The 14,663-nt window shown below is 39.4% G+C and overlaps 1 protein-coding gene across 1 annotated transcript in view; it reads left to right on the top strand.

Moving 5' to 3' along the window:
- Positions 1-14,663, top strand: part of egfra (epidermal growth factor receptor a (erythroblastic leukemia viral (v-erb-b) oncogene homolog, avian)) — a 164,269-nt gene that overhangs the window by 67,255 nt on the left and 82,351 nt on the right. The window contains exon 3 of the mRNA XM_061979254.2: positions 12,380-12,723. Coding sequence (XP_061835238.2) covers positions 12,642-12,723 — 82 coding nt within the window. The 5' untranslated portion in view covers positions 12,380-12,641. The remainder of the gene's footprint in view (positions 1-12,379; positions 12,724-14,663) is intronic.

Raw genomic sequence — 14,663 nt, 5'->3', positions numbered from 1 at the left:
CTATAGTGATGCATGCTTGGTTATGGTTTGAAGTCATATCCAACAATTGCGACGACAACTTTTTACTGTCAACTGAGTTTTGTTTTTTAATGATTTCTGCTGGTGGTGAGCCTACGAATTTTTTCAACGCAAAAAAAGTGCATTGGCTCAAAAAAGGTTGAAAAACACTGGCCTAATCATTTGTGCTTGATATATCGATGTTTACATATAATAATTTGTTACACTACCCCATGCATGTAATTGCATACTGGGATCGATCCAACAAAATAAACTGTGATTCTGCACATTTTTGTTCACAATATTTTGTTTAGTTTCCTGCACCAATTAACTGTAACATAGCACACTCGTAGTAAAATACTATGCCAATTACTTTATTTAAAACATATTATGTTCACTGTAATTTACTGTTTTCTTGTCGAGCTTGCAACTGTGTTTTGTCACTTAAAACTCCAAATGTACAGTATATTAAGTCACATCTGTGGTCCCCTCCAAGGTTTCTTATTGTATCCCATTGGGTTGAGTTTTTTTCTTGCCCTGATGTGGGATCTGAGCCGAGGATGTCATTGTGGCTTGTGCAGCCCTTTGAGACACTTGTGATTAAGGGCTTTTTAAGGACAAATAAACTTTGATTGATTAATTATTTCCCAGATATCATGCAAACATGCCCCTTAGCGGGTGTACTACTTTCACGTTCAAACAAACGCAGGAAAACAACACCAATGTTTAAAATTTGTTTTGTTTTAAAGCTTAATTGTTTCACCCGGAACCTCAACAACAGCCTGCAATAAACAAAGCAGCCACACGATGGCGGTGTTTCATGGCTCGTAATGCCTGCCAGCCATCAGCTTGTGAACCCCCAAAAAGGCCCTCAGAACACATTAGTGCCATATAACTTAGACTTAGACAAACTTTATTGATCCACAAGGGAAATTGTTCCACACAGTAGCTCAGTTTCAAAGGATGAAAATGATAAGGATGGAAAAGATAATGCAGGTATTAAGTAAAATAAAATTGTACCATAGTAGCAATATAACATATGTAATATTTACATATTACATATACAGTATATAATTATATAATAATAATATATATAACTTCCCAAAAAGAGGAATGAAACCCGAATCTGACGATGCTTTCACGGTATACTTCAATGTCTGCTTAGATGTGGTTATTTTTTGGGTACATTTGGACAGGGATGTAGGACGAGCCTTTACTGGAAGAGTCCTGGCACTAGTTTTGGGAAGTCTGACCATTAGTGGTTGTGTTCCCTAACTTCCCTTGTTCCTCATTTGGTGCAATTAAATTTGGGTCACCAAATGTGCTCATGGTAATAAACAAGACAACATTTTTAATTTATGAGTCTTTAAAACTTAATTCATTTTTACTGCTATGCTCGTGGCATTACTAACTCTAAAGGCACCTTGAGGGACCATGGACATTCTGACTGTTTGACTCAATTCGTCACTCTGTTTTAAGGCTAATTATATGAAACTTGGCCACAATTTGTTAACTAGTATTATTTTTAAAATGTCAATATTGCCTCTCATGCAAATAATAGAACATATGCATATACTCTTTAAAAAGTATATACATCACATTTTTCCACAGACATTTTGGGTTCTTATGACAAAAATGGCATAACAATGCACAATGTAATAAAACTCAGAGGGACCATTTTGTATAGGCTTTAATAAAAATATATATTTATATCTCTTTTGCTCCAAAAATGACAATGCATCAAAACAAATGTTATCAATTATGGACCTAACATTCAGGCTGTAAAAAATCCCAAATATTTTTGTATTCACTTTGCATCTACTGTTTGGAAGATATTGCATAGTTTGTGTTTTTCCCCAGGGGTTCTTATAACAAATAATCAATCAATCAATCAAAGTTTATTTATATAGCCCTTAATCACAAGTGTCTCAAAGGGCTGCACAAGCCACAATGACATCCTCGGCTCAGATCCCACATCGGGGCAAGAAAAAACTCAACCCAATGGGATACAATGAGAAACCTTGGAGATTGCACCGGGCGACCGGTGCAATTGACGTCGAGTGGGTCTAGTTAATAGTGTGAGAGTCCAGTCCATAGTGGGGCCAGCAAGGGGTAATCTTGAGTGGAGACAAGTCAGCAGCGCAGAGACGTCCCCAACTGATGCACAGATGAGTGGTGCACCCTGGGTCCTGACTTTGAACAGCTGTGGTCACCTGATAACCTCTCCACGCAGGAGAGGGGGACAGAGCAGAAAAGAGAGACAGCAGATCAACAGGTCTAAAAGATGGGACTTAAATGCTTCTACCGAGCTTCTGTAACTGTTACCGGGAGGGCATTCCAGAGTACTGGAGCCCAAATAGAAAACGCTATATAGCCTGCAGACTTTTTTGGCGCTCTGGGAATCACCAATAAGCCGGAGTTCTTAGAATGCAGATTTATGGCCGGGACATTAATCAGCAAGATAGGATGGAGCTAGACCGTAATAAATAAACACAACAAAAATAAAAACAATATTTTTAAAAATATATCAATGGTTAAGTCAGAAGTTGCAGAAAATATTTGATGCAATACTTCTATGTATTTTTTAAAATAAAGGATCCTCTTGGGACCAGCTGGTAAAAGTGTAATGTTGAAAAAAGTGATACCATGAAAGTGAGTGCATGGGGAAAATACTTTCATGTAACATTTTTCAATAAATGACCATTTTGGGGCCTGGAGGAGTGAAAATTAAATTCTTATAATAATAAATGAAAGAAAAACTTCATGCTAATTCTGGAAATTCCCACACCGTGCACTTGATATTTCCACTGTTATTTTAATGGAGTCATGGTTAGATTTTTCCACAATGCAAAGTACACCTGAAACCCACCTCACTCATAGGTGTTACACCACACATTTTGAGGTTGGATTCCGATGGCATGATGGCAGCCTTATTCATTCATTGATTCATTCATTATCAACCACTGGAGGTGTTTGGTGTGTAGCTGACAGGTTGCGTGGCGACAACATGCCCTGACAAGCGCTATATAGAGCACGAGGTTAGGCGGGGAAACGGTTAAAAAAGCTCGCTCAATGAGTTGTTAAATGTCAACAATGAGCGTGTGGCTGTGCGTGTACTCACAATCAAAACACATCAAATATTTGACATGATGGGAGGGACTAGTGCCACACTAATCAAATATGATATGCTGTGATCTGTTAATCTGTAATCATAATGCCTTCCTGTGTTTTAGAATAGAATAGAATAGAATAGAAAGTACTTTATTGATCCCTGGGGGAAATTCAGCACCACAGTTCGCTCACAATAGACAAAAATAATAATAAATAATATAATATATGTAATATATTATATATACAATATATAAAATATAAATAATATAAATATATTCTACATATGTCTGGACTGGAGCCTGCAATGCCTCAGACTGGAAGTCTCTCCAGAGAGTGGTGAGGACGGCGGAAAAAGTCATCAGGACGTCATGTGACGTCACAGGTTGTGGAGCTCCTCACATCCGCACATTGTTTACAATCATGGCCACCAGCAGCGAGAGTGATTCGGACCGAGAAAGCGACGATTTCCCCATTAATTTGAGCGAGGATGAAAGATCCGTGGATGAGGAAAGTGAGAGTGAAGGACAAGAGGGCAGTGGGAGCGATTCAGATAGGGAAGATGCTGTGAGAGGCGGGTGGGACCTGGTATTCAGCTGGGAATGACTAAAACAGTAAATAAACACAAGACATATATATACTCTATTAGCCACAACACAACCAGGCTTATATTTAATATGTCACAAATTAATCCCGCATAACAAACACCTCCCCCCTCCCGTCCATATAACCCGCCAATACAACTCAAACACCTGCACAACACACTCAATCCCACAGCCCAAAGTACCGTTCACCTCCCCAAAGTTCATACAGCACATATATTTCCCCAAAGTCCCCAAAGTTACGTACATACGTGACATGCACATAGCGGCACGCACGTACGGGCAAGCGATCAAATGTTTGGAAGCCACAGCTGCATGCGTACTCACGGTACCGCGTCTGCGCATCCAACTCAAAGTCCTCCTGGTAAGAGTCTCTGTTGTCCCAGTTCTCCACAGGCCAATGGTAAAGCTTGACTGTCATTTTCCGGGAATGTAAACAATGAGACACCGGCCGTGTTTGTGTTGCTGCAGCCGGCCGCAATACACCGCTTCCCACCTACAGCTTTCTTCTTTGCTGTCTCCATTGTTCATTGAACAAATTGCAAAAGATTCACCAACACAGATGTCCAGAATACTGTGGAATTTTGCGATGAAAACAGACGACTTAATAGCTGGCCACCATGCTGTCCCAAAATGTCCTCCACAATCCGTGACGTCACGCGCAGAGGTCATCATACCGAGACGTTTTCAGCAGGATATTTCGCGCAAAATTTAAAATTGCACTTTAGTAAGCTAACCCGGCCGTATTGGCATGTGTTGCAATGTTAAGATTTCATCATTGATATATAAACTATCAGACTGTGTGGTCGGTAGCAGTGGGTTTCAGTAGGCCTTTAAGCTGGAGGTGGTTCTTTCCACACCATGTGACAAAGTCCTCCACCAGTGCCCTGTATTCCTCATCATCACCATCCTCAATACACCCCACTACCGCAGAGTCATCAGAATACTTCTGAAGGTGGCAGGACTCTGAGTAATAGTGGAAATTGGTGGTGTAGATGGTGAAGAGGAAGGGGGTGAGGACTGTGCCCTGCGGGGCCCCGGTGTTGCTGACCAGCCTGTCAGACACACAGTCCTGCAGTCGCACGTACTGTGGTCTGTCAGTCAGGTAATCAACAACCCAAGACACCAAGGGGGCCTCCACCTGCATCGTTTCCAACTTCACACCCAGTAGCCCAGGCCGTATGGTATTGAAAGCACTGGAGAAGTCAAAAAACATGATCCTTACACTGCTCGCAGGCTTGTCTAGGTGGGTGTGGGCTCGGTTCAGCAGGTAGATGACTGCGTCCTCCACTCCCAGTCGGGGCTGGTAGGCGAATTGGAATAGGTCCAGGTGGGGCTTGACTGTAGGGCGGAGTTGTTCCAGGACCAACCTCTCCATGGTCTTCATGATTTGGGAGGTTAGAGCCACCGGCCTGTAGTCCTTCGACATGCGGGGTCGCGTGCACTTGGGGATGGGGACCACGCATGAGGTTTTCCACAGTGTGGGGACTTTCTGCAGCCTAAGGCTCATGTTGAAGATGTGCTGGAGCCTGAGTTGGACAAGGCAGTTACATCAATCCAGATTGGTGGTGGATAACCACAATGTACCTCAGCTGTGATTTTAGGATATTTTTTGTTGATAATTTGTGTCTGTGGTTTTCCAAACAGCATTCTTCAAAAAAAGAAAAAAAAATGCACATGTTGAGATGTTGCCTTGTCATGCAGAACAGACATTTAAAGCACACCCCCATACCGTCATATGAAAACATTTTTTGCTCCACTCGGCGGCCTAATAGGAGTCTTGCTTTACTGGACTTACTGGCCCTGAAAATAAGGAACATGTACTCATTTGACCTTCGAACTTAGCCATCCTGTGCTGGCTATGACTGAAAACCCACGGCATGCACTTTTATCACTGGATGGCAGACAGTTCTATTTTCACCTTTTACCATTGTCATTGTTCAGCCCCCGTTTGGACGAAGAAGCGTACCTTACTGCTTACTTTCAAAATGAGCATTCACTCGCATAAATATATCTTTACAAGCCAATATAGTAACTCATACCGGTACTAAATTGAAGCAAAATATAATATATTTGTTTCATGCTTATATTTTTTCATCATCTGGGTTTTTTTGTTTGTATTTTTAAGTACATTCTTAGTACCTTTTTGACCTTGTTTGTACAAAACCAGTGAAGTTGGCACGTTGTGTAATTCGTAAATAAAAACAGAATACAATGATTTGCAAATCCTTCTCAACTTTTATTCAATTGAATAGACTGCAAAGACAAGATATTCAATGTTCAAACTGAGAAACATAATTTTTGGGGCAAATAATCATTAACTTAGAATTTAATGGCAGCAACACATTGCAAGAAAGTTGGCACAGGGGCATTTTTACCACTGTGTCGCGTGGCCTTTCCTTTTAAAGGGGAACATTATCACAATTTCAGAAGGGTTAAAACCATTAAAAATCAGTTCCCAGTGGCTTATTTTATTTTTCGAAGGTTTTTTCAAAATTTTACCCATCACGCAATATCCCTAAAAAAGCTTCAAAGTGCCTGATTTTAACCATCGTTATATACACCCGTCCATTTTCCTGTGACGTCACACAGTTATGCCAATACAAACAAACAGCAAGGTATAGCGACATTAGCTCGGATTCAGACTCAGATTTCAGTGGCTTAACACTGTCTGATAAGATAATTACTAACAACTATGAACTAGGTTTACAGCATATGAAATACATTTGGCAACAACATGCACTTTGAGAGTGCAGACAGCCCATTTCAGGCGCGCTAAGAACATATATTTTTCCACAATTTCAGCACTCAGGTTAACCATACCTAAATAGACACAAAATACTGCATTACACAAGACTACCCGAATGTACTCGAATGATTGAAAAAAATAAATGTTTTTAAGCTAAATTATTGGCAAACACAGTTTATGTATAATAATTTACGTAAAACCGCGAGTAATGAATAAAGTTTTCATCAATTAATATATTCTGTAGACATACCCTCATCCGCTCTCTTTTCCTGAAAGCTGATCTGTCCAGTTTTGGAGTTGATGTCAGCAGGCCAGGAAAGCTAGGGTCGATATTCTTCTCTTGATCATCTTCGGTGGCATAAGGGACGGTGTGAGCCAAGACATCCAGGGGGTTTAGCTCGCTCGTCTGCGGGAACAAACTGCCGCCATTGCTTGCCGTGCTACCGAGGTCCTTTGTCCCTGAATAGCTCATACACTCCGGCAGATTCAATGGGGGTCTGGCGGCAGATTTCTTTGACTTTATCGTTGGAAATGCATCTGCTTTGAGTGTCGCAGGATATCCACACATTCTTGCCATCTCTGTCGTAGCATAGCACTCAGTAAACATTTGGGAACTGAGGAGACCAATTTTTTAAGCTTTTCAGGTGGAATTCTTTCCCATTCTTGCCTGATGTACAACTTAAGTTGTTCAACAGTACGGGGTCTCTGTTGTGGTATTTTACGCTGTACATTGCGCAACACAATTTCAATAGGAGACAGGTCTGGACTACAGGCAGGCCAGTCTAGTACCTGCACTCTTTTACTATGAAGCCACGCTGTTGTAACACGTGGCTTGGCATTGTCTTGCTGAAATAAGCAGGGGCGTCCATGATAACGTTGCTTAGATGGCAACATATGTTGCTCCAAAACCTGTATGTACCTTTCAGCATTAATGGCGCCTTCACAGATGTGTAAGTTACCCATGCCTTGGGCACCAATACACCCCCATACCATCACAGATGCTGGCTTTTGAACTTTGCACCTAAAACAATCCGAATGGTTATTTTCCTCTTTGTTGCACAGTTTCCAAAAACAATTTGAAATGTGGACTTACAGATGTAGCGACAAAGTGTAGTTACTGACAGTGGTTTTCTGAAGTGTTTCTGAGCTCATGTGGTGATATCCTTTACACACTGATGTCGCTTTTTGATGCAGTACCGCCTGAGGGATCGAAGGTCCGTAATATCATCGCTTACGTGCATTGATTTCTCCAGATTCTCTGAACCTTTTGATGATATTACGGACCGTAGATGGTAAAATTCCTAAATTCCTTGCAATAGCTTGTTGAGAAATGTTGTTCTTAAACTGTTCGACAATTTTCCCACGCATTTGTTCACAAAGTGGTGACCTTCGTCCCATCCTTTTTTGTGAATGACTGAGCATTTCATAGAAGCTGCTTTTATACCCAATCGTGGCACCGACCTGTTCCCAATTTGCCTGTTCACCTGTGGGATGTTCCAAATAAGTGTTTGATGAGCATTCCTCAATTTTCTCAGTCTTTTTGCCACTTGTGCCAACTTTTTTAAAACATATTGCAGGCATCAAATTCCAAATGAGCTAATATTTGCAAAAAATAACGTTTTCCGGTTTGAACGTTAAGTATCTTGTCTTTGCAGTCTATTCAATTGAAAATAGGTTGAAAAGGATTTGCAAATCATTGCATTCTGTTTTTATTTACGATTTACACAACATGCCAACTTCACTGGTTTTGGGTTTTGTATATAATATTTTGAACTTTTCACAAACAAATATCTATTGACTTAAATATCGGGACACTACCCATAGCGCTTGAACTGTGCTCGTGTTTCTAATGAAATGGACACGTTTGCCCAAAAGCTACAGTAAACCTAACTGTAAAAATCTTCTGTACAGTACGTGTGCTTGAGGTTCCTTTTTCAGGAACACTAATACAAACACTCACAATAAAGTCTGATTTAATGCTAAAATAATTATGTTTGACAACCTAAATAAAGTGTGAAAAAAAATTGGAATGGGTTTGGGGGGCCTCCAAAAGAAATTCAGCATTTACTGAATATAATAAATTAATTGATTTAATAAATTAAAGTCAGTATTAATTGCAGACGACACAACAGCATTTTATTTAGTGGAGAACACACATAAGCTAATATAAATAATAACAGAAGAAATTAACACATTAAAGAGATGGTTTGACAAAAACAGAGTATCCCTGAATCTCAGTAAAACTAAAATAAAGCTATTCAGTAACAGTAGAAGAGGAAGTAAAACAAAAAACAAATAGACAGAGAAACAATTGACAAAGTAACAGAAACCACATTTTTGGGTGTAATGATAGATGATAAGATGAATTGGAAATCCCATATAAAAATATACAACAAAGCATAAAAAATGAATGAATAAAATAAAATATTTTCTGGACCGAAAATCACTTTGAATCCTCCACTGCTTGCTAGTGATACCATATAGTTATTGTAAATACAGTAAATATAGGGGAAATAAATACAAAAGAGCACTACATAAGCTAATTATGTTACAAAAGAGGGTGGTTAGAATCATAAATAATGTGGGACACAGAGAACATTTAAATCATTTATTCACAGAATCTAAGTCACTACAATTTAATGATTGGTGGTGCATTTGCAAACAGGTCAAATGATGTACAAAGCAAACTATAACCTGCTACTCAAGAGTGTACAACAATTCTTCTAAACAAAAGAGAATAATTATAACCTTAGAGGAAATGTTAACTTAATATATCTGTATGCACATACAATACTTAACACCTTTAGCATATCAGTGTGTAGGATGGAATTATGGAATTGGTACAACAAAGAGGGGGAAATATAACATACCTTAAATCAGTGGCGGGCCGTGTGTTTTCCACCTAGGCCTTCAGTGATGTCCTGTCTCCAATGACTACCTCTCAAAATACCATAATTTATGTCACCACATGACCATTGTTGGAGAAATACTAAACAGAAACACATTTACGCCCTACTGGGTATTAAATCACCTCAACAGTGTACAAAACGAGTTATTTTCTGGCGCATTTAAAAATCAATAAACCCACATCAGCAATCAAAACATATCTTATGTGGTACTGTCAAAATTAAAATGGCAAAAAACATATAAAACGTGAAAAAATCAAGAAATAAAATATCTGAACTCCCAACTTATAGAACCCATTCGAGCTTCTGGGGTTGGCCGACATCATCTCACAAGATGTAGTTTCTCTTTAAATATCCTTCTTGAAAATGGCCTTGCAAATATATGTGTTGTCTTGTCTAATCATAAAAGATGCAGACGAGTCGTGTTGGCTGAGTTCTTAAAGTTTACTCCACAGCGTGCTCATCAAAAACATCCTGCTACATTCAACAACCTAAACGGGGCTACTGCGCATGCTCTTCACTACTGTGGCTTGCTGGGTAATGGAGTTCTTATGTTACCTATCTCATAACATCACAATATATATCTGCCTTAGGCCAGCTAAAAGGCCTTACTGACAACAACTCGTGATCTGATTGGCTATCGCAACTGTCTGTCAAATGTTTGTGTTCGTTCACTTGCAGTGCATAGACGCCTGCATTGTTGATTCTGAAGGCCTCAGGCAGATTTGGTACAGCATGGCAACATAAGCTAGCTGAATTCTCATTGGATAAAAACTCTAACCTAAAAACAACCGCGCTGGAAGGAGCATAATATGACATGAAGAGAATATGAATACTTTTAGATATTTAGGGAAAGTACATTTAAAAATAACTTTTATCTTTATTTATGATCATGATTTCTGGCTATGTTAGGCCAGCAGAGACAGCCTTGCTGGCCCTGACGGCACACCACTGCCTTAAATATGTAATGTATTTTTACTAATTACATTCGATAACATGATGAGTGGGTTTATTATTGTAGGTATATGTGGATGTAATCAGCTATGATACCCTGTAATAATATACGGAATAATGTCAGGTGATCATGTATTGTACTGTTGATCAAGAATCCGATGTGAGTGATGCGCCAGGACATTATAAACTGCTTTGTAGGTAGGTCGTGAGTTCAAACCCCGGCCGAGTCATACCAAAGACTATACAAATGGCACCCATTACCTCCCTGCTTGGCACTCAGCATCAAGGGTTGGAATTGGGGGTTGAATCACCAAAATGATTCCCGAGCGCGGCCCCCGCTGCTGCTCACTGCTCCCCTCACCTCCCAGGGTCAATCAATGAATCAATCAATCAAAGTATATTTATATATACCTAAATCACAAGTGTCCCAAAGAGCTGCACAAATGCAGAGGGTAATTTCACCGCACCTAGTGTGTGTGCGACTATCAGTGGTACTTTAACTTTAACTTCTTCCAGGTCCTTTTTGCAGTCACAAAATGTTTTTTTTTTTGGTAGTATTATTATTTTAGTATGTAGTATTATTATTTTTACAAATGAGAACATTGTATTGGAGAAGCTACAGTATGATTGTCTTTAAATGATGTGTGCGACTATCAGTGGTACTTAAACTTTAACTTCTTCCTGCTCCTTTTTGCACTCACAAATTGTGTATTTTTATTTTTGTAGTATTATTTTAGTATGTAGTATTATTATTATTTACAAATGAGACCATTGAGAAGCTACAGTATGATTGTCTTTACATGATGTAGATTCAAAACATTTTTGGTTTGTTGTTTCCAAAATAAATATTTAATAAAATAAAAAAAAATGGCTGGCTATCACTTGAATGCATTGCATTTAGCTAACTATAAGTTCATACTTGCCAACCTTGAGACCTCCGATTTCGGGGGGTGGGGTGTTGGGGGGGGCGTGGTCGGGTCGGGGCGGGAGCGTGGTTGGGGGCGGGTCTAAGAGGGGAGGAGTATATTTACAGCTAGAATTCACCAAGTCAAGTATTTCATATATATATATATATATATATATATATATATATATATATATATATATATATATATATATATATATATATATATATAAGAAATACTTGACTTTCAGTGAATTCTAGCTGTATATATATTTATTTTATTATATATATATATATATATATATATAAAATAAATACTTGAATTTCAGTGTTCATTTATTTACACATATACACACACATAACACTCATCTACTCATTGTTGAGTTAAGGGTTGAATTGTCCATCATTGTTCTATTCTCTGTCACTATTTTTCTAACCATGCTGAACACCCTTTCGCAGGTACCCAGAAAGGTTTCGAGTACCACCAAAAAAAACTGAATCTCTGAAGACAGTATAAAAATCTGTGTTAAAGGTGTACAAATACTGTTTGTATAATAAGCATGTTATTTTTTTACAAATGAGGGGTAAGAGTTCAGCACTAAAAAAAAAAAAAAGAATGTCGCTTAAGTACAGTTTTTTATTTGAGCTGCTGCATTTTTTGGTTGGGTTGTTTATTTATTTTGAGTAACTTCTATACATTTCTAAAAGGGGAATAATGTAATAGAGTTATTATCTATGTTTGTCTGTTGCCATCTCCTGGTCAATGTTGGCTATAGCGTACTGGGGTTACTTTTTGGTTGGCCAACGATTTACATGGTGTTGCGCACTTGACGTCACTCAGGTCCGCGTGGAGCTGGAGGGGGCGTGGCTTCCAGCTCCGCCTGAATTTCGGGAGATTTTCCGGAGAAAATTTGTCCCGGCAGGTTTTCGGGAGAAGCGCTGAATTTCGGGAGTCTCCCGGAAAATCCGAGAGGGTTGGCAAGTATGACTATAAGTACATTTGAAATTTCGAGTTTAGAATTGATTGATTGGTGAAATCGACCATGTTTTAGGAACAACATCTTGACAAACATCTTAAGACATTTTATACAAGACATTACGTTCCTAAAGACAGTTTTAACGCGTTGTATTGTGCGGCTGTGCCTATTTATGTGTCCAGTGAATGAGAGCAGAAGAGGGAGGGGCTTCCGAGTGTGTGTGCGCGTACCTGAGGCTCCTTCTCGTGACGTCATCGTCGTTCGTCCTCGCGCCCGTAAACTGCTCCGTGAAGAAGTGAGTGCTTGGAGGAGGAGCTGTCAAAGTTGGGAGTGTGGAGAGAAAAAGGAAAGGAGAAGAAGGAGAAAATTAGTAGCGCGTCTTTCTGGTCGTCCAAGAATTAGAGAACCTCGGCGCTTGTCCTCGGTAACGTTGTCCCGAAAACGATGGCCGTCCGCCCGCTGGACTGGCGGATGACGCTCACCTCTCTGCTCTGCCTGGGCTGCTCGGTGCTGGCCGACAAGAAAGGTAAGTCTGCCTGAGACTACAATCACTAGCTTTGGAATATGTTGCTCTCGGCTTTTTTTTTATAGCGTGTAGCACTAAAAAAAAATCTCAGCCTGGGAAAGTGGGATAAAAGTTTCTCACAGTCTTGCTGCCCGACCTCCTTGGTTCCGGTAAAGCTTCAAGCGTCACTCTTGGCACGATGCAGCCTTTTAACATCTGGATAATGCAGAACCAAAGCAGACATTGTTGGCTTTAAAAAGAGCAATGCGTGTGCTTTATGGTGTTTTCACTGATTGAAAAAAAGAAGCACAAACGAATAACCTACTTAATCTTAATAAACCCGCCTTACAACATAAAATATGCCAAAACATTAGGCACACCTGCACTAGCCAATGAGACCCAAACAGGAAGTACATCAAAGAGTGCAATATGATATTTAATATTGATAATGATAATAACAATAAATCAGATGTCATGTATCAACAGCTCTCAATATGATGTGGTTAACTACAGCCACAATAATAATAATTATTTTTTTGTTGTAGTTTTACATTTTCTGTGTAGATAAAGTTAAAAAGTTAGGTGTGGTGAAATTACTCTATGCATTTGACCCATCCCCTTGCAGCAGCGGTGGCCGCGCTCGGGAATCATTTTGGTGATTTAACCCCCAATTCCAACCCTTGATGCTGAGTGCCAAGCAGGGAGGTAATGGGTCCCATTTTCATAGTCTTTGGTATGACTCGGCAGGGGTTTGAACTCACGACCTACCGATCTCAGGGCGGACACTCGAACCACAAGGCCACTGAGTAGGTGGACTCCAAACTTTTTTCAGTTATGGATTTTCATAGCTTATTCCAACCCAATTTTTAGGGAATATGTTTGTTTTGCCACAACATTACCAACATGTTGGTATTCACAACTCACATTTTGTATAAAAAAATCAACAACAAAAATCATCTGCATCTTGTATTTCAGTTTGTAATTTTTTACAAGTTCAAGTTTTTTTTTCAGTCACTTTTAAAGGTACTTAAAGGTAGATTTTGTGTTTAATTTATGTCACTGGCAACTAGGGATGTATATCGTGTACCTGTATTTTTTTGGGTACCGGTTCCTAATTGGGTCGGTTCAGGAAGACTGCTAAGATTCTGGACAAAATATACTTTTTTTTTTTTAATCCAGCTCACCGTTGTAATTATGACAAGCTGTCACATTCAGTTCAAATGCCACTAGTATGCACAAGTAGTCTGAAATCAGCTTGAAATAATCACAAATAAGGAAGCAACACCACACAAAAGTTTGTAACGCAACAATATTTCCTCCTAGTCCCCAAAGTCACGCACGCTAATAAGAGTCAGTGTCTGTTTGAAATGAACACCATTTAACTCACGACCGCCACTCCGCACTTCATCAACCTGACCATCATCTAAGCCAGGCCTGGGCAATTATTTTGACTCGGGGGCTACATTTAGAGAAAAAAATGTGTCTGGGGGACAGTATATCTATTTTTAGGAACACTAATACAAAACCTCACAATAATGTCTGATTGAATGCTAAAAACGTTATGACAGACCGCCTTAAAAAAACGTAATGGAATTTTACATTTTTCTATGAACGATAAAACACTAATTATTGACAAAATATGAACGTCACACCCCCTTTCGATCGACATATTTTACAATCAAGTGAAACGCAACAAAAATGCAACAAACAGTGAAATATGAACGCAAAGGGTACAAAATAAACCCACCGACAATCTGATATATCTGATATATCACTAAGCTTTAGAACTTTGTTGTGAAAATCTCCTTCCGCGTCTGTGGAAACGCTTCCCGCCCACACTGCTTGGTGCCTCGTCTGAGGTGCTGTGACGTAGATTACCATAGTAACTAATTAGATGACTATAGTAACTAATTCGGTTACCATTGTAACTAATTCGATTACCATAGTAACTGGTATATCAT

Source organism: Nerophis lumbriciformis, linkage group LG19 (genome assembly GCF_033978685.3).
Source record: "Nerophis lumbriciformis linkage group LG19, RoL_Nlum_v2.1, whole genome shotgun sequence".
Lineage (NCBI taxonomy): Eukaryota > Metazoa > Chordata > Actinopteri > Syngnathiformes > Syngnathidae > Nerophis > Nerophis lumbriciformis.
Note: the sequence above shows the minus strand (reverse complement) of the source record. Positions and strands in the feature narration are given on the sequence as shown.